General features: G+C 41.3%; 1 protein-coding gene across 19 annotated transcripts in view; it reads right to left on the minus strand.

Annotated features, from left to right (window-relative positions):
* CAMK2D (calcium/calmodulin dependent protein kinase II delta) overlaps positions 1-26678 on the minus strand; it is a gene marked incomplete at both ends in the record, with an annotated part of 257338 nt that overhangs the window by 163052 nt on the left and 67608 nt on the right. For all 19 annotated transcript variants that reach the window (XM_084251889.1, XM_084251885.1, XM_084251883.1 and 16 more), the window contains one exon: positions 8074-8133. In XM_084251889.1, the coding sequence (XP_084108015.1) occupies positions 8074-8133 (60 nt within the window). The remainder of the gene's footprint in view (positions 1-8073; positions 8134-26678) is intronic.

The raw sequence follows: 26678 nt of genomic DNA on the forward strand, positions 1-26678 counted from the left end.
TAACATAACAGCTTACTTTTTTTAAATATTATTTTTATTAAGCTATTAGAAGAGAAAAGAGCAGTGATTTTTAAGTGATTAAAAGGTTGCTGGGCACTTTTTTAGTTCCTGGCTACATGAATTGCTCCTGAGCCAGGAGAAACAAGGAGCAGAGGTGACTCTGAATGTCACTCAAGGCAGAGATACACAGACAGAACAGAGCTGGCAATATTTGGAACTATTTTCCTTACAAGCTTTAGTTGAGAGCATAATGCTGAGCCCAAAAATGATTATAAGTGTCCAGTAATCTTAGGGGATGTGACCAACTTTGCCAAGAAATAAAACAGAGTTAAGCAGAACAAATTAGGAGATACATTCGAATAAGAATCAGGCATTGAAACTAGTAGGTCAAAACCATAAACGGTCCTTCATTTGTAACAGAAGAGTCTCTCAAGTCTCATATACTATCCTACTTCTTCCAATGCAAACCAGAAAATAGACTTTGTCAATGATATGTGGAAAAAACTACTTGTTTACAAATGGACTCAGATCCACACTTATTAAAGATAATTTAAGATATCATAAATCAACAACTCTTATATCCATATTTTATCTTTCTACTATGTAAATGATTTACTGAGAAGGATGATGAATTATACAGGGCATATTATCAGTGCCATATTAAATGGACAAAAGCAAAAAAAGAAAATGCTAGAGTCATTAATGAGACTTTTGAAAACATCTACTTGCTGGGGAGAGGGACTATCTCTGTGTTGTTTCTCATATTTGTTAGAAGATAATCTGCAGACAAATATTCTAAGAAGCACTTTATCTTTCACACTGAAAAAATCAAGATCAAGAATGAAATTTAATCAAGTAAAAGGTGACCATAAATCAAGGGTACTTTGCTTTTTACTAATGAATAGTGTTCTCTTTATCTGTTGGAGAGACACTAGAGAAACTTGTCTATTAGAAATTACTTATTCTTGTGTAATTATAAACTATGACTATTAGACATAAATTGAAAATTAGACATAAATTGCCAATTATGGGGGAGGTCATAGAGGAAAACTAAGCATCATTCTGGAACATCAAATTTCTCATATTGAGAAAGACTTTGAACAATCATTCACAAAGCCACTGACTGTGTTTTCTCAACACACCAGTTAACATTTACTCTACACCAATTCTATTCCTTCCCAGGTGACGGTTTCCTTCAAAGAAGGCAAAAACTGGAATATTATAGCAACAGACACAAAAGTCAATTCAATCATCTGATGACTGACAACTGGAATACAATGTGACTTATACAATGTGACTAGATTTGTTCTCCATAAATTCTTCCCTAAACATGTAGGACAAAACCAACTTTGTTAAAAAACAAAGAACAAACAACAGCAATAATAATAATCACAGTAAACTGTGTTCTGTGAAAATTGGAGGGATGGTATTTGACCCAAGGATTTTTTGCAAAGATTAGGGAGATAAAAGATTGAGGTTTAAGGGTTCTTTTTATAGTACGAGACCATGCCTTCAAAGTCAAGGAAAAAGAGAGACTGCCTGCAAAATGAGGTAAAAGCAGGTTGCTCATTTTTCATCTCTGGAGATGTGTGTTGACCTTGAGCATGTTAATTTCTTCCCTACTGAAACCTGCAGGATACAGGTTGGACTCAGATAATTCCTGAAGCTCTTCTACTTTTACAATTTAAGAAAGGGAAATCTGATGAATCCTAGATGCTGCATCTTCATAGATATGATGCCTGCTTATAAAGGAAGTAAAGTTTCTTTATAGTCAGTAATCTCCACCTGTCAGCATACGTCATTTCATGCATTACTATACAAGCCAAGCTAGACATGCTGTTCATGTGCAACATCTTTCTGAAACTCACAGCTCCATACTGAGGCTAGTATATAGGGACATAGGGAGGAGTTACAAGTGCTCTCCAAAGCTGGTTTCTTTCCTTGCGTAAGTGTTAGGGCTTTACAACTCAATGTTTAGCTAATATCTGGAAAGGCTAATTTGAATTCAAAAATCATAGTTGTTCTTGAACAAGAACAGGAACACCAACCCCTTTTCAGTCTTGTTGCAAGTCAGGTTTCCTAAACATCAATCTTTTCTCTCCAGGGAAGGCACTGAGAATTTAGGTCTGGCAATGTGATTAAGGAAATAGGACTATGGAAAAGTTGCGTAGTGTCATAAAATTTTAGTCTTCTCAATTATGACAACAAAAAAGTTCACCATTTGTACTGGATAATCCATAAAAATCTCTGTCTCATGGTACCATGCACTGATTACCTCTATAGATCACATTATATATATTACATATATGTTTTTGACATGTTTTCCAATGTTGAGTATTTATGCATCAGGAAGAATTATTAACCATTAAGCAATGATTAAATTGCTAAGCTTGGTTAAAAGTGCATCATAACAATTCACTTAACTATTTATTTACATTAAATATCTTCCAGAGTTTTTTCACTCATCAAAATGAGATGCACTGCCTAATTCCTTCTAAGAAATAAATGGTAGATATTTGCTGTTTCACAGAGAGCAAGTAGAATTTAGTGAGCAACTGTAGCGTGCTTCAGCATTTCATGGAGCAGATCAGGCTCAGCAGCAGAATAAAGGCGAGCAGGGAGGGGCGGGGAGCCCAACAAGACCTCTTTCACCAATGCTATGTCCTTAAGCTCCTGTGATACCTTTTTTTTTTTCCTTTAAAGACTCATTTATGCATTCAAGAATTGAAGTACAGGCTGGAGATGTGGGAGATGAGAGGATTCACCAGAGACAGGATGGGGAACAGAACAGGCAGATTGACTGAAATACACTGCTGAGGGGAGCAGTGGGTGAGTCAGGAGAGGTCTGCTGCACCATGTGGGTAGCTCCCTTGCCGGGGATGGAAATCGTGCTGCAGAGGCTGCGGATTGCTTCATAGTGCGGTGCTTAACACCTGCACCACCAGGGAGGCCCCTCCTGTGATACCTTTTAATAATGCCTGAGTAGGTGTGTTTCTGTCTGGGGCTGTGGCTGGTGCCCTAGCAGGGAGGAGGTAGTCATCAGCGATCATGAGGTCATCTCAGGAAGCTTAGCTAGTTGTACTAGGCATCCCTGACAGCGAAGAGATAAACAGGCTGCAGATACCTTCACGCCCCTCAGCAACTGGGTTCACTGAGCCGCACCACAAAAGGGCAGCCTGATCTCCAAATACAATGGTTTCTCCAAGCTTCTGAAAAACTGCCAAGCTGTTTCTCAAGTCTACACAAAGGGTAGCTTCAGGTATTTGGAGAATGGATGGCACAGCCCGGGCAACAGGATTTATGACCCTGTCAACTGCAGGGCTATCTCAAATATCCATCTCCTCACAAGAAAGGGCCAGAAGCAGGTATTCCCTCACTGGAGGCAGTGCAGGAATCACATCCAACTCCTGGATGTGTCTCTTTTCTTTCCTGCCCCAGCTTTTTCCTGGCTCTTTCCTGGAGTGAGTGAGTGTTGCCCTGTCCTCCTAGTTTCTCTGTACTGGCCACAGCTATCTGGGCTTTACCATACTCTTCAACAGTGCTTAGCAAAGATCAAGCACAGCAACAATGGAAATACAGAGTAATTTTCACATCCATCTGACTTTGCTCTAAACAGTTTACTTTACTGCCTTAAAGGACCTTTCCCCTTACATAGTAGATATATTGACAAGGAGAGCAAACCATTCGGTTTACCTCAAGTTGGCTTATACCTCAAAGAAAATAGACTCATTATATTAAGATGTAAGATGAAGACAACGATCAAAAATAATATAACAGAAGCATAAGGTAACATTCTCATCATCCTATTACCTTAATATTGACTTCCAGTTGGCTATAATCCGTGCAGTCTGTGCTCGACAGAGCTAGCGCCCCTGAAAGCACAGCAAAGATGGGGGGCTATGCAGGGAATGCCTGAGCCCCCAGAAAAGGGACAGTGCTTGTCATGGACTCTGCAGACCACAGGCAGGAGAGGCAGCCTGGAGCCCTGACACCCTTACCTGAGAACATGGAGCTGAGGGCCCGAGTGATAAACACTGGATTCTGAGAAACAGGGAGAGCCAGCTATGATCCCCGACTCTGCTCTCATGATTGCCATCCGTTTTACACGCAACAGAAGAGCCAAATCAAGACGCGCTCTTAGGCGGAAGACCTTTCATTGGCTTCCCACTCCTCAGAATGAACCTCAGATATGCTAACATGGTTTCCAAAGCCCTACTAGTTGGGCACCCGTGTCCCCTTCTGACTCATGTCAGCTCCCTCTCCCTTTGACCCACGGCTGGTCCCCCTACATCCCCAAACGAGGGAAGCTCCCTCTGCCTGGAGCTTTTTCAGGATGGTTTCTTCTCATCATTTAGAGGTCAGCATAAATGTGACCCCCACAGCATATCTGGCCTGACACCCCATCTAAACGAGCAACAATGCCTCTTTCGTTGACCGAACAAGACAGGCTCTCCAAAGCCCTGTTTGCACTAGGTCTTTCCTTAGCCCAACCCTTGACCTGTCTAAGTTAATCTTTAAAAAAATCCTAGTACTTCATATGCCCCCTGCTATCTGATCGAGTTCTCACCCCCACGCCTGCAGGCCATGCTATTGTCCATCCTTTCACAAGAACTGGGTTTGGCAAGAGTAGCCAGGCCCCCACCCACCCTGTTATCTCCTCTTAGAAATTTTCCACCCTCTGACCCGCATTCTATTCCTTGCCCGTCAACCTCCCAATACCTCTCTGGTATTGGGAATTGAGCTCAGCTCTCTCTCCCATTGCAATGATGTCAAATAACCTGCCCACTGCCTTTAATTAGTGTCTGATTCTGTTTGTCTCAGGAGCCACCCAAACTACTGGTATCAAATCACCCCATTTTAATTCTCTGAACAGAGTTCCTATGACATTATTGCAATGCTTGCTTTATTTATGACCTGTTTCCTTACGGAGGGACAAGACTCTGGAAAAGGAAGGACACTGTCTCGTGATCACCACTTAGTTATCAGGGCGCATCTAGCACTTGGCCTGGCAGTAGCTACAAGCTCAATGAATCCGATGGAGATGATCAAAAATTCTATTTGCATGGGCCTCCCCTGCTGGCGCAGTGGTTGAGTGCTGGGTTGCAAAGCTGCCCGCAGTCTCTGCAGCGCTGGTTCGATTCCCGGCCACCGGGTGAGGGTCCCACATGACGCACAGACCTCTCCTGCCACGTCCGCTGCTCCTTTCAGCAGTGTACTTCATCAGTTTGCCTGTTCTGCTCCCCACTCTGGCTCTGGGGAATTCTCTCACCCTCCTGCACTTCTGACTGTACCCAGTGCTTGCATAAATAAATAAAATCTTAAAAAAAAATTCTATTTGCATGGTTGAGCTAAAGGAGTATGAGAATGAGCACAAGAGAATCTTCAAAGTTAACATATACATAGGAATTTTATTAAGAGTCAGGAAAGAATGCAACAAATGCCTAAAGTTGTTCCCACTTGTTTCTTCTGCACACTGCCCCCCCACCCCACCTCCGCAATAAAAAGAAAGAAAGAAAAAAAAAAGGTGATCTGAGGAATCATCACTTTTACTTGGTTTAATACATGTCTCTGCGGGAGAAACCTTTCTTTGCTACAAATTCCCAGGTATTGATTCTGTGCCAAGAGAAAGCACAAGAAAAATAAAAATGCAACAAGCAAATTCTCAGAGGGGAAAAATTGTCAAAAAGCAGAATTTCATTCCCTAAAGTTCTAAAATCTGACAGATTTAAGAAAACAAGCAAATAATAAAATGCAGAACAAGGTGGGACGGGACACGTGCCACCCACTGCTGAGATGACACATGGTTTACCGCAGAGAAACCAGGCCCCCGCACGCTCTTCCCTGCATGGTCTGAAGCAGCCGCAAGGAAGCCCCGTCATGGGTGGGATGCTGGTCTCTGCAGACAGTGACTTCCCCCAGCACGGCCACTGCTGCCCACACAGAAGGTCCACTCTCAGAAGGCCATGATGGCAGCTGTCTTCTGGACACACCTTCCGCCCCCTGCTGCATACTTTTCTGCGACAGTCACTGTCATTGCTGCCACTGAGTCATCTCTCGTTAGCTAGTGTCACGGACTGAAAAGTCCATCCAAACTCATGTTCATGTCCTAACCCCAGGGCCTCAGAATGTGATTGTATTTGGAGACAGAGTCTTTACAGAGGTAATCAAGTTAAAATGAGGTCATTAGAAGGAGGATAATCTAATCTGACTGGTGCCATTAGAAGAAGAAATTACAACAGAGACAGCAATCAGGGGCAAGACCCTGTGAAGACACAGGGAGAAGCTGAGCATCTATAAGTCCAGGACAGAATCCTTAAAGGCCGCCAACTGAATCGCGCCATGGCTTCAGACTTGGGAAATGAAATCTCTCTGGTTAAGCCACCTGGTCTGTGGGGCTTTGCTACAGAAGTCCTAAGCAAAATGACACAGCACCAAGAGATGCACAGACTTCTATCAGAGCACAGCACTTGCAAAGAGGTATTCTTACATTTCAGAGTTTTGTTCTCTCTCCTAACCAGAAGGCTCCTTCCTAGATAGTAGTTCATTAAAACTTCAGATTTTCTGGGCCTCCCTGGTGGCCCAGGTAGTTGAGCACCTGCACTGTGAAGCTGTCCACAGCCTTTGCAGAGTGGGCTCGATCCCAGCCAGCCAGCGAGAACCCCACATGGTACAGCAGACCTCTCCTGTCTCGCCCACTGCTCCCCTCAGCAGTGTATTTCGTCAGTCTGCCTGTTCTGTTCCCCGCACTGTCTCTGGTGAATCCTCTTACCCTCCCGCACATCTGGCCTGTACCCCGGTTCTTGTATAAATAAAAATAAATCTTTAAAAAAACTTCAGATTTCCTTAGTCATATCTATTCACTTACTTATTTCAGGACTTCATTCACTTCCCACAAATGAAGGATACTGAAAACTCTAAAGCAGGGACAGAAATGGAATGGTACTATACATAAAATTGAAAGAACTATAAATCTGCTTTGTGAATGATTTGCAAATTCTACTGATATCACTCCTCTTCACACCACTTCTACATCAGAAATATTTTGGTTGACAATGAAAGTAACAGCTGGGACAGCAACATCTCCCCAAAATAGAACACAATTTGTTCTATTTTTCATGTATTCACCAATTTTTTTTATTTTTGAAATTTTCATGTTACTTTATAATTCATAAGATAAAATCTTCTAAAGTACTCTCACTAGTTCCTAGAATAGAATCAATAATATTTTTTGCAGAACAGGTAAAAAACTCATTTGGCTGAGTAAAACTACAACCTCAGTTTCTATCTCTCCATGCTTCCACAGCAGCAATCAATCCTTAGACACGCACAGAAGCACTATTCAATCAATACTATTATATATAAAATAAAGATAAACCTGCTCTGTGAACGTTTTACAAAGTCTAAGAGTTATCACCCTCCCTCATACCACTTCTACATCAGAAGGTTATTAAGTCTCAATACACAGAGAACTGTCACCTTTTGGAAAAGGAACCTTTCAAGGTAATTTTTAGATTTGTTTCATTGTTATCTTCACAACTGCCCTACAAATTAGGCAAAGGATATCATTTCCATTTTGGGTAGAAGCCAGTGTGAGGATACCAATCGTTAATGCAGCAGATTCCAACATATGTATTTAAAATAAAGTTAACAGAAGATAACCAAGAATGCTTCAAATTATACTGAGTTTCTCCACCAGCTGGTATGTAATCAACTTTGTTATTTTGTATTGTGCACATGTATATACACACACATGCATGCACACACACTTTCTATACGAGTAAGAAACATCAGTTCTTGACTCAATTAACATAATCATCTCTAGTCTTTTTTAAACATAAATGCCTCTGATTTCCACAAACTTAGAGGCAATTTAGAGATGATTTTTACTTTCTTTGCCTGCTGCAAAGATTGTATTACAAAAACTAAAGAATTAAATGCAACCAAATGCAACATAAGAAACTTTGTGTTTATAGCTGCAAATATTCTAGATTATTAAATTAACATTTCTATTGTGGCAAAATATGTATAAATTTTTTAGCTAATGTTTAAAATACAGTGAAAACATTTCCTTACCAATATTGGGGTGCTTTAAGAGACGGCAGATCCTAGCTTCCCTTTCCAGTTTCTGATGATCTGTTTTAAAAAAGAATATATAGAAAAGTCACAATTTTTAGCAAAAAAAAATGAACATGACAGTCACAGCATACCAAAATGACCTAAATCCTTTATAGTTACTTGTCCTTTGATTTTTTTTTTAAGTAGTTGAATTTTACATTAGGAAAATACATCATAGTTTTTAATAAGCTAATTTTCTTTATTTTTCATTGACTGGAAACTTGATAGAAGTAGAGAGTGAATTCGGACTTGGGCTGAGGAAGATGATGAAAATGGCAAGCAACAATAATACTCTTTCTTATCTTTACCTTCAGGATGTACTGTCACAACAAGTCAAATAACCCGGTAGAGTTCAAGACATTCCAGCAGAGACAGTTATCTGGAATTTTACCCCAGGGCAGCCCTTGATCACCCTTTTCTCCTAGTGCGGAATCCCAGTGAAGGCCAGGCAGCGTGTGCAGCTGTCATTTCTCCCTAGCCTCCCATACTCTGGACTAGATAGTCCAGTTCTCCTTTGTCTTTTGTGACCCAGCATTTCAAAGAACGCCATCTTATCTAATTTTTACAGAGAATATTTCTCATTTTGGTTTGGCCATTGCTAGCTCATGATTTTGTTCAGCCTTCGCCATGTCAGCCAGAACATCCTCTTTCTCAGACTCACATCTGGGGGAACACACTGTCCCAAAAGTGAACCCTTTGATTACCTGGTCAAGGTGCTGTTGAATTTCTCTGCTAAAGAATTCTTTTTGCTTTTTCTTTGATACTAATAAGTATGTGGGAAGACTTAAATCCATGAAAACATCCTGTTCATCACAATTTTCCATTTACTGACACTTTCTGCCTGAAGCTATCTTTACTATGATAGTAGCAAAATGCTGATTTTTCTCTCCATCATCACAGTAAAATGTTTTTAATAAAAAAAAAAAAACCCTATATTTCTCAAAACAGAAAAACTAATGAGAAGAGGACATTCTTTCACATTTTTAATCTTTAAGATGTCTGGCTTAAGAAAAAAGAGCTAAATTCTCATATTTGCTTTGATATTTAACTAATTCTCTTTATTTTTCATTGACTGGAAACTTGAGAAAGTTAAATAGAGAAATGAATTCAGAGTTGGGCTGAGGAAAATGATGAAAATGGCAAAAATCAGTAATAATGCATTGTTGGTTTGGTTGAAATGAATGAAAAGAGCTCTGACTTCAGAAGGATATGTAGTTGGAAAAGGAGAAAATATTTTAATAACCTTTTCAGATGATATTGCATGTTATTTTTAAAACCAATACGTTACTTTTGAACATTCCATTTTTTCTTAAACCTAATATAGTGCAATTGTGCTGTTCAAAAAATAGCAATAAACTGTTTCGTCCAACTGAACTAGCCATTCCCACTTGCATGCTGAGTGGCCAGAGACTGTAGGAAGATCTTGTTCTTGGCTCCTGTTTGAAACCAACAGCTACAGCAAATCACTGGTCTTGATTTAGGGCCTGGATTATTCTTTAATCTTACACCAAAGCTCAACAAATGGTAGTTACTGAAAGGTCAGTTGCCCTTTGAAATCAGAAACCTTATCAATCAGCTTTATGAAACCATATCAAAGAAGTGATGAACTTTAGTATTGTCATCAATTTTCAACCTTGTTTATTATCCAATATAATGATGTTTTACTCTATCTCAAAATCCACTGTTCTTTTTTTGCACTTGGAATCATTTAACCAGGCATAAAGTTACACCCTGATGTACTGGTAATTTAGAGAATACTGATTCAATACATTCTGTACTTCTTTCAAATGCTGACACATTTCATTATACAGTATCATAAAAATAACAAGTGTTAATATCACCACCTGATCTCATCAGAACAATCTTCAAATTTAGAAATCAGTCAAGTTTTCATGGACAGAAAATATTTCCAAAATTTTACTTTTTGTTTGAAAGCTGGAGTTGTTTATTAAAAATAAATGTTGTTCATTGTTCCCCTTGAAGCAACAGACTCACTTTGTTCATTTTTTGAGAAAATGTCTGTCAAAAACCTAAGTCTGCTCATATTTCTTTTGTTTTTTTTTCCCAGGTAAAAAAGGTATCCCATGAAAAATGAGTGATTTCAGCTTTCAACTCAAGCAACTGTCCAGGTACTATCCTGTTTTACCACTTTGTACTTTGATATGGGTCAGGAATGTCCCATGTCATCAGGCAGAATGTTGTAAAGATGTGTGATCAAAGGTCAAGATTTAATAACAACTACAACTTTAATTGGTTCATCAAGGATGATCCTAAGTAAAATTAGGTGTGTTTTTGGTCTATGAATGTCTGATGCAGCATGATACACTGCCTTGGTTCATGCAAAGGATCCAGCATTCTTTCCTTTTTACTGGCAAAGTATGTTTCCCACTACTTCTTTTGCATCCTAAGTACAAATACAAATACACACACAAACACACACCATTGTCTCAGTTTTATTATGAAAATGGTTTTAACCACTTAGTTCAACCAGAGAGTTTTTAGGGGACTGCTGGGTCCACAGACCACACTTTTGAGAAACACTGGAATACTATAAAGGTTTCATGTAATACAGGTGATTTTTTTTCCAATTTTGGATAATATTTTAAACTTCTATAGCACTATTAATAGTTCAAAGAAAGAATGTCTTAAAGAGTCATTATGTCATTGGATAGGATCTAAATGTGTATCTACTGTATTTGAATTGCGAAATAGAAAGACACAGTCTCTGGTCTTGCCACCATCTATTTGGACAAGTAGTTCAAATAAATATAACTTCTTCAAATCCCTTTCTCTCTTTAACAGCTCTTCATTCTTAAGACAAAGTATTTCTAGGATATTCTTATTTAGGAATATACAGGGAAGCAAAAAAGGTTTCAGATTGCATGTAACAATATATGGGAAGCATGCTCATAGGACTTTCAATTTTGTTAAGGAGACAGGGTTTAAAAATCACAGATATTCTGACTCACACAGTTATGTTACAATAAAGAAGAATGAAGGAGTCCTATTGATAATAAGTGGGAGAGAGTTATAACTACAGAGATGAACAAAATCACAGAATTTTTTATAACCTCTTCTTTTGAGCTCACCTGTTTCCCTGTAAAACTTATATGTTCCCTATAAAACTAATCCCCAGTTCTCCAGAATGGAATGTATTTAGCACAGCATCTTCAAAGTGTAATTAAGTTCAAGTAGAGTCATTAGTGTGGGTCCTAATCCAATATGACGGGTGTTAAGAAGAGATTAGGGCACTGACATGCAAGAAATCATAGGGACAAGATGGCTAATTACAAGCCAAGGAGACCTTAGAAAAACACAACCCGTCAACACCTTGCTCTCAGACTTTCAATCTGAAGAATCTGAAAAATACTGTTCTGTTGGCTAAGCCCCATCTGTGCTAATTTGTGACAGCAGCCCTGACTAACTCATACTGCATTAGATTTCTCTTGCTATGCGGCAAACTGCCACACACTTAGAATCTCACAACACATATTTAACTACAGTTTTGGTGGGTCAGGAACTGAAGCCTCATTGAACTGACCCTTTACTGTAGGGTCTCTTACTAGGCCGCAGTGAAGCTAGCAGTCAGGGATGGGGTCTCATCTGAAGACCTGACTGGGGGAATTGCTACCAAGTCCACATGGCTGGCGGCAGCATTCAGCTCCTCAAGAACTGGAGAGCTGAGGGGCTTAGCTCCAATTGGCTGCTTGCTGGGGATGCTGCAAATTCCAAGTCATGTGCCTCCTGGGGAGCTTCATCAAAAGTTCCATTGGAAAGAGCCTGCTAGCAAAAGCAACGTTCTTACCTCATCACACCAAGGACGGCCAATATACTAGCCATGCGTGAGTTTCTAGGAAGGCCCACTTTTAAGAGGAGGGGGGGTCTACAAGGGTTGGAATGTAGGGAGGTAGGGGTTGCTGGACCATCTTGGAGTTTGCTGCCACAAACGATGTTTTTAAGAGTGCTCTCTGAGCTCTGCTATCCTTCTATACAATCATGTAACTTGGTGATCTCCCATGAATCACCCAGCACTCTGAACTCTCCCATCGGGGCATGTTTTGACATCTCAAATATGATGATAGAACTGAAGTTTTCATGAAAACCAGAATTCAGCAATAATGAACATGCCTGTCACCTAATGTGCTTCTCATTCAAAATCAAGTTCACAACTTTCCTTTAGAGACAGTAGGCAGGTGAGGAGGCGTGATTAGGTGTCTATTATTACTAAAAGCACATTTCTTTATTTATCCTGCTGAAGATATGAGTTAGTATTACATTAAAATTTCCTTTACTTTTAATTCAGTTAGCCAAAAAAAAAAAAAAAAAATACATCCAACCTCATGATTCTCAGTTCTCATAACCTCCCTGGTAAAAGGCAAAGACAAATAATAAAAGGCAAGACATTTATAACATTGTTTATGGCCATTTGAAGATTTTCTTTTATTGTCCACACACCCTGCAGCTAGTATGGGATCAGTCTCATTGATCAGTTAGTATTTATTAAAGTGCTCAAATTATAATCGTTTGGCTTTATTCCTCCTTTGAAACTCAAGACCATGCTGTTACGTGAATACAAATGTAACCCCTCAGGCGGTCATCTTGTCCGGTCTGATGAGGTACGAGCTGTTATAAGTACAGGACTGGAGACCCACATGTAAACAACGCCCATAGGAAAATCTAGCATTGTTCAAAATTGATCAGTAGAGAATAGTATTATCTAGCACACAGACCTCTGGATTTTAAAACTGCTCTTGACAAATTTGAGAAAATGTTAACTATTCCTTCCCATCTTTAAGATACTTTTTTAAAACATATATAAGGTATTTATTTCAAAGGAAGTGGAAAATGTGAACTGGACCTAATGAAGTAAATCCTTCACTCCAGTCACAAATGAAATGTTTGGAAATTTCGTGACCAGAATAACTGGTTACAAATGGAAAGTGAAGTGCTGACCAGGAACCACTTTCACAGAGGACAGGAATATCCAGAAAGCGACAGAAATGACAACTTACTCACTTGGGAACTTTTATCAGTAAGTACATTTAAAAAATAACTACCCCCCCCCCAAACACCAAAGCTTTAAACTGTTGACCTCTCAGGGGAGTAGAGGGGGTGGACTTAATAATCATCGCTTTCCTACATAGATGACATCAAATAATTTTATCTTTTTTGACACTGCAGGGTCATTAAAGTATTAATTATTACAGAGACTTATACAGAGAAGCCCTAGGAGGTTACTGAGGTCTCTGCCCTGAGTCCAAACCTGACCCTGGCTGTGCTTTGTGGAACCACCTGGGAGGGGTGAGCAACACCCAGAGCAGGGGAAGGTGCGTGGCCTTTTGTTGTGATAAGTCACCTGCCACCCCTTCCTGAAAAACACACACGCACACCAGTGTAAACGTACAACAAATGTGGACATGGCTACCCGCACCCAAAAGGGCTGCCTCTGCTAATTCTCCCTCTCTACATACAGATTCCCACCCCTAAAATAACCACATGGAGCAGCACAGGAACAGGCCCTCCTCAGGCCCAGGAAAGTGCCACATTTACCCTCCACTCCACTAGTAAGTTGTGTTTTGTGGCCTTTGGGCTTGACAGCTTACGCGCTGCCTTTCTGCCTGTCTCCTGGGTGCTTCCTTGGCCCTGTGCTCCAGTTTGGCATGAGTGCTTCAGATCACATCTATTTTTGAAGGCAGGTTAATCCTGCTGCTCTGCTCCAACTCGATTCTCAACTCTTTTCACATTTATTCAGTTTCTAAGAAACCAGTCGCAAGTGAGAGACACTCCTACTCTCCCTCTGGAACCGACCTCGCCAGCCGACTTCTCGAGAGGGGAGAGTCAACAAAACGGTCCAAAATACATTTTTTGTTTCGTGACATCTGTTTCTCATACCTTTTCTATTTCTTTATGAATTTGACTGTTCGTCCCCTGAACATAAGAATTTCCAGCGCACATAATAGGCATGCAATAAGTATCTGCCGAATGAATGCATGGATGATAACTGTCCTTCCTTTCTATCACAACTGCTGTGAACTAAGAAGCGAGAAAAACAAGAGTGTATCTTAGCAGGGACACACGCTCCTGCTCTGAATGGGAGGCTCCACTGCATTAGCACAGGGAGTCTGAGACACTAGGTGGCCAGTCAGGAGCCTTGCTTTCAAGGGTTGGGATTAAATACTGAATTCATCGCTTCTTCTTAGAAAATTACTTGTAGCTGAACTACTGGTACCTAATGAGGCATGCTTGTGGTAAGAATATAGATTCTGTTCATTTAAGTGGGCCGCATCTTAAATCATAGTGTATGACACGAGGATATACTGAAGTCACTTGATTACAGACTCTGAGTGAGACGTGTAGGGGTTCAAGCTATCATTCCTATAACAGGAGGTTTTTAAAATTCATAATTAACTGTTACACTTTATTTTTATTCTTTTGAACGGTGCTTATTCCATGCCATAAATTTGAGTTTTGAACTCTCTGACCTAGATTCTTTCTAACATCAAGTACTGGTCACTCCGGTTGCTTCTGCTGCCTACCATATCCTGAACAAGTCAGGAAGATTATAAAACTACATGAGGGGGATGCTACTCCTTCCCAGCTAAAGCAGAATTAGTTATACGTGCTTATAAGTTTGTAATCTTAATTCAGAAGTGAGTCATTTTAAAGAATTTCTTTTCTGTGTGGGAAGTTCATTCAAACCTTCAATTGTGAAGTGTGGTACTGATCCAAATGCAATTCTGTAGGAACCGGGAGCCATGGTTCATGGTTTCCTTTCTGTGGAAAATGTTGCTCCTTGATATTCTTTAACATTTATCCATAAAAGATGAACAGGTGTCTGCTTCACTTAAACTTCCTTCTGCACTTTTATCTCTGGAGGAAGAAGGAACTGGCAGCTGTTGTAATTGTCAAAAGCACATCATCAAACTGACTGTGGACCACGCTAAGGGGTAGGAGATGCCAGGTTACGCAACAGAGTTCACTCAGAAGAGCTGTGACCTGGTTCTATCACTGACTACTAGTTGGGTGTCAGAGTTTCACCTGTAAAATTTTTAAACTCTAGGCATACAATCCTTAGCACCAATACTATACCTAGAAGAAAGTAGGTATCAATTAATTACAGTATTATCATTATCACTGTTATTACTAAAATTTATTATAACTTTAAAAGAATTAAATTTCTGAAATATACATTGAGTATATTAATGCCATCAAATCTTACTCATCAGAACTCTAATATACTATCAAAGTAACTCTTTTTCATAAAATCATTTGATTATGACATCCAGGTCATTGGTAATAGAGAGAGTAGAAGAACCACTGAAATGTACTATCTGAAAAAGATAAGATTAATAGAGTGAAATATGGAAAAAATTCAGTTATTTAATTTTCTGGTATACTCTAAATACCTCAAAAATAAAAAAAAAGATACAGGAAAAACTTATTTGTCCAAGTGTAAATTTTTTAAACAAATGCAATTGACCAGCTTTACATGCATATTAATAGAGTCTATTCAACTAGCTCACACATCTCAAATAAATCCTGTTCTAATAATTTATCATAATAATTTCAGATGGAGCTATAGGAAAGTGTTTACTATCTAAAAGTATAAAGTGATAAATTGTGAAATTGGATGCCACTATTTTTATGCTGCGCTATGGGAAAAATATTTCCCTCTCCCTTCATAATATCGGCATTCATTCAGAGACAACACATCTGCTATGAAAATAATGTTTTACATAAAGGTATGCAAATGTAAAACAAAATTTCTAGCTTACAAGGCTGCTACTCAGCAGCAATTTAAAAGAAGATATAGGGCCTCCCCGGTGGCGCAGCGGTTGAGCGCTGGGTTGCGAAGCTGCCCGCGGCCTCTGCGGCGCCGGTTCGATCCCCGGCTGCTCCCCGGCCACCAGAGGAGGGTCCCACATGGCGCGCAGACCTCTCCTGCCGCCCGCTGCTCCCCTCAGCAGTGTACTTCGGTCCTTCTGCCTGCTCTGCTCCCCGCTCTGACTCTGGTGAATTCTCTCACCCTCCCGCGCTTCTGACTGTACCCAGTGCATGTATAAACAAAACAAACAAACAAACCAGCAAACAAATAAATAAAGCATGCCTCTATAAAAAAAAAAAAAAAGAAAAGAAAAGAAAAGAAGATATAATACGTTACAGACCTTTTACAATTGCAAATGATGAACAATAATTTACATATTTTATAGGAATGTTTGTTTAATATCAGCTCAAAGAGACTATCCACATATCTATGAAAAACGTAGTGAGGCCATGGGAACACAATTCAGACCCACGAGCGATGCGGTCTCTTAGAAGCCTGTCACTAGCTCGAAGGGATGGGCTAAGGGAATTTGAATGTGGAGCGTTCACTCTTTGGGGGTAAAGCCGGTGCGTAACTGTGAGGCGCACAGGCACAGGGCACACACTGCTGAAAAGGACACTGCTACTGGGTGTAGATTTCCTCTGGAAGTTAAAGGAGGAGCCCTGTTTACGTCCTGTGGCAACAGCTGATGTCAGCCAGCTCTGTCCCAGGCTGCAGCCTGTGAGGGACCTGCCTGTGGCTTTCCCTTGGGAATGAAGGCTCCAATGCATGTGCCTGTGATCCTGCTGACATGGCAAGGCCGCTCACTGCGCGGTCTAGAGCAGAGAACCTGTATGAGAAGGCTCACCAAAGGATCAGCAGCAGCAAACCAGCAAACCTAAGAACAAGTGGGTGGACCAAAATTGGCAGAATGCCTGGACAAGTCCCTGCGGTAGGTCAGACAAGGCTGGTCCAGAAGGAGAGAGAAATTTACAAGATGGCAACTAGGACCCAGGTGTCAAACTAAGAGTCCACCTGGACCAGGTGATTATCAAAGGTGCCACTTCAAACTGTGACATCAACTGATTATTAACATAAAAAACAAACCCTTACATAAAAACATTAGGAGAATGTCACTGGTGCATGTTAAGAATTAAAAATTTTACCTTTATTTTTAACAGCATACCAATAATTTATCTGCATATATATTTTAAAGTTATCCTAACTGCATTCCTTTAGAGGCAGGAGATAAATTCTGGATAATATCTATCCTTCTACCTTCAGTCTCCACAATTCGGTCTACAGTGTATTCTGTTCAGGTATGATTTTTCTTGTCAAATAGGTAGAAATTGCCGCACACTTCCATTTTCGTGTTAGGCATAATAGAGCTAAGTCACTTGAGACTTTATATAAAAATTCTTTCAAACTTACTACCTAGAGACTAAAAGGCCCCAGAATGGAAACAAGACATACAGAATATAAATACAATCCCGCCTCACCTCGTACTCCCAGCAGCCCCACTGAGGTGCAGTCACACGGTAAGTAGCACAAGAGAGTATTTACTTCAGGGATTTTGCTGTCGTCTTAGTTTTTCTTATTGGGATAAACATTTGGCTATACTTAAGCATGTTATTCTAATAATTAAATGCACAGTTTATGCGAAACAGTGAAAAGTATGAAATATTTATATAGTTTTCAATGGGTAATTCTTCCTTGATAGTTTAATACTAACACATCAAAAATAGACAGAAGAGAATGACTTTGGGTAGTAAGTTCAAAGAATGGAGGAAAGAAATACAGGACACATGCTTGTCTGTGGTTCCTCTGGACATGCAGTTATTTCTTTTTCTGGGAGGAGTTACCCTCAAAAATAAGTGAAACCCACAGAGCTTACTCGGAGGGCCTCCCAGACTCACCCCATAGGTTTTCATAAAACCTGCACAACAAGATATTTTCACAGCTTTCAGTTATGATCGCTATTTCTTTCCACACCCTCTCCCCTTGACTACACTTCCCCTTATGCTGAGTAATACTGGAGTGGCCAAGAAAATTTCTGAGACTTAGCAAAGGGAGCAAAGTAAGGACACAATTTAGTTGGAATTAATGAAGCACATTTACGTGATTCCCAGTCTCTTATGTGCACAGTTATTTCCCTGCTACCATCCCCATGCAGGAATGCTCCCAGGAATTCACTGCCTTCCCTGCTGTCCTCAGGGCGGGGGGTGTTACCCCAGAGAGGCTCATGCTATGTATTTGCACTGCACACACCACAACGTGGGTCGGTACCCCTGGAAAGGTTACTCCTGGAAACTGACTTTGGCATTTTTCTGAATTTTGTTAGGCTCTTCAATATTTGTCAGCTTAAAAATCATTTCTTTTAACTTTCATTCTCAACATATATTCACTTTTGAATTTAATTTTGTATACACAATGTTATTTTCCTTAGGGAGAATCTCCCCAATTGCATTTTCTTCAGGATCTACAAAACCTGGATCCACACTCATACTTAGGGGAAAAAAGAGGTAACTTTTTTGTTTAAATTCTCATCATAAAAATCCCACACTTGTGTAATAAAATACAACATTCTTAACACTAATTTTCTTGTTTAAGTAAATAGAAACTCATTTATCCTGCTAAAACTGGTCATTAAAAAGCCACACATAACTTAGATTAGTCACAAGTGATCAACCAGAGTGAAAAGAGCTCCAAGTGGAAAATCAGTGGCTTCCACTGGCATTGGTGACTCCAGAAATAAAGGCAAAAAGGGAAAAATCTTATCAATGTGAAAAATGACACTTCTCTCTTCTCCATGCAGATACTTAAAAAATTGTGATAACAAGCTTTTATATGTAGGGAGAAAAACTCCTACTGTAGACATGGTAAGTAAACATTAACACATTCATTAAGCAGACACAGACACGGATGTTTTGGAAGATAATTTATAGCCTAGCTAGTCATGAACTAGTAATTAAAATAGATACTGATTTTAATAATGATACCCTATTGAACTGTACTCCCCAAGGTAAAAAATGCCAAGCCCCTCAGTCCTGTCTCTACATGTGTTAATCCTGTGTTCCTAGTTTACCTATTTCGTGGATGTTTTTGCCTCTGAAACAAATACACACAAGGTCTAACAGAGCCAAATGACAAAGCTTACTCCAGAAACCAGACAGTGACATGACATTGTCTAGGTTCCAGTTGAAATCCTGAAGGCTGAAAGCAAAATAGTCAGGGATAGGATGCTCAGACCACCTTTAAAACTTGCTAAGAGGCCAGGTGAGGCCCTTCTATCACCAAGGGCCTGCTCTTCACCCAGCTGCGAAGGTCACAGGCCCCCAAAGAGGGCTGCTCAGGACAGATTCCCCCCAACCTCCTACCTCCTGGTCTCCTCCTTGTTGGAAAAGACCTTACTCCCAAGCATCTGATTGAGGGAGGAGGGGTCTCCAAGAGGATACTGAAGAGGAGTGTCCCCTCAGGTTTGAGAAAAACAAACTATTTTAAACCCAACCCTACCACCATGGTTCCTTGCATGCTTCCCACCGTTGTTTGGATCCTACTCCCTCCTCCACCCCCCGTGGTATGTCTCTGATTTATAGTTGCCTGTTGATTTTATTAGTTTTTTTCCCCTGATCCATTATTGGGATCCTCTACTTCCCTGCTATAAGTGAGGCCATCAGGTATTTTTCTTTTTCTTTCTGGCTCATTTCGCTGAGCATGATCCCTTCCAGCTCCATCCATGTTGCTGCGAATGGCATGAGTTTATCTTTTTGACTGCTGAGTAATATTCCATTGTGTATATGTACCACATCTTCTTGATCCAGTCATCTGTTTGGGGGCATTTGGGTTGTTTCCATAGCTTACCTACTGCAAAGAGTGCTGCGGGTAGTGAGAATTTTCAGGGGACTATAACCAAGATGAAAATGCATACATTGTACAAAAATGAAACATGATGAAAATGATGTAAAAATATATATAATTAAAAAGAAAGAAAGAAAGAAAAGAAAAAAAAACAAACCTGTCCCTAAAGGCACAGCAAAGAAGGGTCTGTCGTGATGGGACAGTCCTTCTCCCAATGGCTAGACAAGGATGCTGGTTCCATGTACCTGGATGTGGGCCTTAGGAGGGCCAGAGAGTCTTACAAGAGACATCCCCAGCACATCCCCAAAAGCAGAGGAATGAATGCCAGAACCCAGGAGCAGGAAAGGCAGTTAAAAACATGCATGGGGGAAAGCAAACATTGTTTCAAAATGAACAATGATGTGAAAAATATATCAAAAAATTAAAAAAAAATAAAAACAACACGCATCCCAGGGAGGCAGGAGCCCCTAGCAAAAGTGAAGCCAGACATCTCAGGAGGGATGGTTCAAAAGACATAAAGTGCCCAAGAAAGACTCAGCAGCCATGTGCCATCAGACAGGGCTGGGGCCCACCTCCCAGGAGTCTTCCTGAAGGGCCACCTCCAGCAAGCCCTGAGGGAGAAGAAGACAGTGACAGAGTGCAGGTCCCCCTCTCTGGCGCTGCAGGCTCCTGAGAGGATGCAGACCTGGCCTGGGAGAGGGAGTGTTAAGTGATAGGACACCGTGCAGGGCTCTTTCATCTCTAAAATCCAACTATTCTTGTGACTAAAAGGAACTGCAAAGCTCTGACCAGGATTTATCAAGGGCAGGAGAGGAAACGTACGGCGGGTTTGAGGGTGCTGGGGGGTGGTTTCAGCAGGGGCAAACGATCAGGTTACAGTATTTTAAAACGATAGTCACAGATTATAAATATTTCACTTAACCAATCAGTAAGTGCCTGGCATTTGGATTTACTGAGTATCACTCCTTCCTTCCCAACGTCTTCCTCTGCTTTCACAGGCCTGGGCCCCAGCTCCCTGGAAGCAGAACCTGTTTTAAATATGTTTGTGTACTTTCCAAGCAGCTACAAATTTCCTAAATACGACACTTCAGGAGAGCATCATCTTAGTCCTTGTGATGTTGACATTACAGTGCATCTGAAAAGCAGGGCAAAAATTCCCTGGACTAAAGGAGTGGCATTATGACTTCATCGTTATGCCAGATGTTATCCTTCTGGGAAAGCATGTTTATCTTTTACCTAGAATGCTCTTGTTTAAGTACTGCATCATTTACAACACGTATTTGGCTTTGGCCTGGCCAGAGAAGCCGGGCCCTCTGGAAGGCCAGAGCTTTTACAACCCACCTGGTCCAATGCACACAAGAAGGCATATTAAATGCCAGCTAGACTGACATCGGTTCCTGTGAACTTCTGAAAGAGGAAGATGTTTCAACACTTTTAAGTGCAAACTTTAAAGCCACCAGACAAAAACCTGTTGTGGCCTGACAGATGAAGTTAGCTTTCCACGCGCCCATGTGAACCAACAGACCCACGGCCCAGCTGTTACGTGTCTGCCTGTGGAATGACCCTGAAAACATTTCCTGGTTTGTGCTAATCCACAAGTATCATCGGACTCAAAATGAGGCTCCCTAACAGCTGGAATGGCAGGCAGCGAAAGCCCTAGGGGCTTGTGAGTTTTTTGAGTTAGGTTTCTTTTTTCTATTTTTTTATATCACAGATAAATCAATGGCTACTTCTCCCCAGGGGACAGAACACCAGCGGCACTGGGGGAGAAACCCATACCATTTGCTCCTGGAAACCTGAGACTCGAGGCATTCTGCCAAGTGACCTGGAAATATGGGAACACAAGCAGGCCTTTGGCGAGGGCATCCTGCATTCAGTTCTTGCAGGGAAATCCAACAGGCGCCCCCGAGCCGCTCCTGCCTCGTCCATCCTTGACAACGCACCGTCTACTTCCCACCAGTCTCTTTTCTTTCCCTTCCACACAGCCAAATTCCTGACTTGCTTGGCCCCACCCTCGTTGTGCCTTCTCTTTCACCCTACTATTTTTAAAAACCGTATTGTAAAAACAACAGCTTCCAAGTGAAAAAAAAAATACACATGACGTATATCAGATAAGAAAAATAAGTATTTAAAACTCCACTACCCAGATACACCGTTATTTACATTTTGAAGTCTGCCCTGCCAGCTCCCTTCCTCTGCATATACGTGATATAATCCTTTTGACTTTAAAATCACACTTTGCACATGTCTGTAAAATGGTAAAATCCTACAGGCAATTGCCTGGTACAGAGACACCTGACTGGCTGACTAAATGGAGGGCTGAAGAAGCTCGCAAGCTTGAATTTGGGGAGAGGGAGACATCCTTTTCAGGCAAGGAATATTCCCAATCCTATGAGAGGCGGCTTCCCTGTGTATCAAGAGGATGTGACTAACTAGCTCTTCAAATTATTTGCATAAACTGTAAAGTGCCCACGGAATCAGAAGGGAATTAATTATTCGGATCAAGGTCACTTTTGAATGTACAAACGTGACTGAGGGCCTACTATGGAAATCGTGGCCATGCAGAGGTAAACAGAGTCTGTAGGATAAAATACCGTGGAAAGTCGTAAAATCTGCCAGCTTGTCAGGAAATAAAGACAGTGAAGCCTTCAGGGTACAGCAGTCCGCTGTTTACTCCACTGGCTGTTTATTCCACTTCAGTCATCATCTGCTGGCGTCGGTCTAGGGGTGAAGGCAAGAGGAGCTATGCAGCCTCTATGGGCACGGGCAAGCCACGGCTCTGCCATCTTGGCTTCTGTGGCACAGAGTGGGAGGCTGCTTTAACTCTGAGCTTGATACATGCACATATTGATCAAAATGCAATGAAAATATGGGGGAAAAAATCACAAAATCTAGACTCTATCACTCACACCTTACAAAATGTAAACTTGGTTAGGTCCCACCCAACCACTCAACTGACTTCACTTGTTGGAGACCTGGCGCTGGCGGGTCTTCTGCTGCCCCCAAAGCCCGACAGCTCGGGGGGCTACTTCCACATCGTGCTGGTAGCTAGCTGTGGGCGCTCAGCTCCGTGACCTCTTGGTCTCAGTGACCCTCACATTCCCTCCATTTCAGTCACCGCTCGAATGGACGTTCTTTGTAACTTGGTCATCTTCCTTCAGAAACAGGAAGCTGCAAATCCCCCTGGCCACCGCCAACTGCTCACTGTCCAAAATGTCTGTTCACTGTCTCCTAGGTAACTTTCTCAAAACACTGGAATCCCCTGCCCCCTGTCGTTTTCCTATCCCACAGTCTCTTCCACACCGATTCTCCTCCACAGCCTCTGCCTCAGCCACGCTGGCTGCCTCTGTTGCACTAAATTGCCATGAGTGCTCCTGCCTCAGGACCTGTGTGCAAAATACCAACCCATCCCCACTGGGATCTCACTGCTGACTCATTTCAATCTATCAATACCTCCGCTTCTCAGACAAGCGCTTTTCCTTCAAGGAAGCCTTTCAGACATGCTCAAATCCCCTTTCACTGGTTCTCACACACAGCACTAGTTCCACTTTATAGTTGCTCAGCACATTTACACTTTTTTTCAGTCATAATTTTTTTAAAGATTTATTTCTTTGTTTATGCAAGCACTGGGTACAGGCCAGATGTGCGGGAGGGTGAGAGGATTCACCAGAGACAGAGCGGGGAACAGAACAGGCGGACTGACAAAATACACTGCTGAGGGGAGCAGCTGGCGGCCGGAGAGGTCTGCGCGCTATATGGGACCCTAGCCGGCGGCCGGGGATCGAACTAGCACTGCAGAGGCTGCAGGCAACTTCGCAGCCCAGCGCTCAACCGCTGCGCCACCAGGGAGGCCCTTAGTCATAATTTTTTAGAATGATCTGTCCCTGCAATAAACTGTAAGGTTCAAGAGAGAAGTTTTCTTGATTTATTTTTTGTTGCTGTTGTTCACTATTTTATATCTGACACTTAAGTTATTGTCTAGCACACAAATATGAACATATATTTATTTCATTGACTACACAGGAAAAAAGTGGTACAGATAGGAACGTTGGAGAAAGAATGGAGACTATGCCTGATATAGTTTGACTGACCTTCTTCTTGAGAGGCCCATCTGGTCAGTCAGCCCAGAGGCACCTCTAAGACTGAGACAAGACAGACCATACAAATAAGGACTGATAGCCAGCACTGACCAGGGGATGAAAACAGAGCCTAGAATCTAGAAAATTCAATCCCACTTGTATTGAGAAATTCAATCCCACTGTATTGTATGGGATTATCCAGTTTATTTTACATGCCTAAAATACACTTACTATTTTCATATGTAAGCATATGAGACATAGGATATCAAGTTCACTTTCGTAAGGATGTATGCAATCAAACTGAGCTATAATGAATTAAGGACAGTCAAGTAAAAATAGCCTCATGTGAAAGAGGAAACCAAATCTTTTAATGGTGGCAGGACAAAGACAAATCTAATAGGGGTCTCTCGCTAGTGTTCTGTAGGAAATTTGCACTAATAGGCACAGAAGAGGATCTGGCACAGCCTTGATTCAAGCTTCTAAGATCAACCAAACTTGTGTCTTCAAGCAGTTATGCAGCAGTAGCTAATTGGCACAAAAGGCAAACTTTTGAAGTTACGGTGAAATGTCAATTAAAAACAGAAGCTGTTATAATTTGATAGTTGTATTCATCTGAGGGTTAAATAGAAGACTCATGGTTTCCTATGAGTTACCATTAGCAGTCTCCCTGAGCTATGTTACAGCAAATCCCCCTTTAAAAAAAAAATCCCATGAAGCAGTTACTTTTATGCAGCAGGCAGAGCCTCTGGCGGAAAGATTGCAGGAGAAGGGGCAGGTGGTGGGCCAGAGGCTTCAGCAGGCTCTGGGACGAACCTGGGCAACATGCTCAGCCCCACAGAACTGCAGGGTTCTTTGTGGTAAGACCGGCAATCAAGGCACCAGTTGTACACAGGAATCCAAAGCCCCTTTCCCAACTACGGTGCCCTCTACTCAGAGCAGTTCCATTTTCTGACCCTACCCTCTTCCAAGCCATTGTTTTTCTGTTTCTGTTTTTGTTTTTTTAACTTTTCTGTTTTTGTTTTTTTTTAACTTTTCTCTAGACATCTACCATACATTCCCCAGGGGTAGAAGGAAGTCACATTTTTTAAGTTACACAATTGAGTTTTGACAAGTGTCATTTCAAAATATATTAAAAAAAAATAAGCCAGATCTCTAAATGCAAATTCAAAGTTAAAGCATGAGCCAGGAAACATCAGCCCTCCATTACAATACCAAATCTAATTCTCTGAAACTCTCAGCATACATTCCTTATAATGCGATCAATTTCACAGTAGATGTCAGACTTACTCATTTCTTATTTGAAAAGGAAGAGTACCAAATCCAAACCATTTAGGAAGGAATAAAAGGAAGAGAGAGAGAAGAAAGGCCTCTGTTACACTCAAAAGGATGTACCTGAAGATGAGCTAAAGACCAGTCTGTATTTTTAATGCATACTGGAAAGAGCTGTTAGTATTTGATATATAAAGTTTCTTTCCAAAGAGTGATACAATTCAATTAAAGAAAAAGGTTAAGGGAGATTTATTTGGAAATAAAGGATGGTGATTTATAAAAGACCTTACTACAAGTGGCACAAAAGAACGAAAAACCTTATCTGTTAAAGGCTCTGTGCCCAATGGAAACACCTATGCAATGATCCTATACAAAAATTCTACTATGACAGACCTAACAATAATGCAATTTTCATTTTCAGGTGCGCTACATACAAATATGAAAAGTTCCAAATTAATAAAGCACAGAATATGACACAATCCTGTTTTAAAGCAGTCTATTGATTCGTGGCTTGAGGATTCCCCTTCTCCTGGTCCTATTTTCTCACTCTGTGTAAGCTCTTTTCACTGACCAGACTCCGTGAAAGCAGGTGCTGAGATGGAGCGTGCAGTGCAAGATATGCGTCGGAATCAATACTTGCTAAACTGAACAGGATGTGAGGCCAACAATGCACACCCCACCGGAGAGTGCTGGGACAAATCCTGTCCTTCACAGCTGCCCAGTGTCAGACCAAAATGCTTAACAGATGTGAACAGCTATGACCTTGGGAGAGCCAGTTCTGGCGCTCCAGTTGTCCCAACTGCTGGAGGTTGTGCGGGCTGCTCACCCCACCCCTGGTCAGCCAGGTGTTTCTTGCAGAGGGCCTGAGAAGCAGGCCAGGTTAAGTTCCCATTAATGAGTATCTGACTGTGGACTGCCACATTTACAGATAAGAACACTGAGGTGAAACTCTCCCAATCACAAAGACTGGAGGGAAAAATGCTTTTGAGTCATGGGAAAACCTGCCCTTGGCCTGAGTGAAGGTGATGCCTCTAAGAACATGGAGTGATGGCACCATCCTGTTCAGGGAGTTGAGACAAAATAAGGCCACCTAATATAGGTCTGATTTATAGAAATCCTTTCTCTGGGGCAGCGCTGGGCACTCACTGGCGTGGGCTAATTAATCTCACCATCGCCCCATGAGACAGGTGACTCACAAGGAGCATCACCCTAAATTGAGAGTCGGACAGAACGACGCACTAGAGGAACTTCTATAATTTTCCCTGTGCCACTACAAGACCCATGTACCTCACAGCTTCACACTGACCACATTTACTAAAGAAAATATTCAGTTGTAGCCCTAGCTGTGTCTAAACTAAAGCTAGATTTCCTTCCCTGACTCCCATCTAGCACATATTACACTTCGGTATGAAAAAGGAGACATATGGTACTCTGTTCTCAGCGCTAAGAGAGTGAGTGACAGCCAACTTCGAGAGATCATTCAGCAGACACAAGCGTCAGGGCTGCTGTGAGAAACAAAGTCTGACCTCAGATTTTCTAACTCCTTCCAAACT

Source organism: Talpa europaea, assembly GCF_964194135.1.
Source record: "Talpa europaea genome assembly, chromosome: 13".
Lineage (NCBI taxonomy): Eukaryota > Metazoa > Chordata > Mammalia > Eulipotyphla > Talpidae > Talpa > Talpa europaea.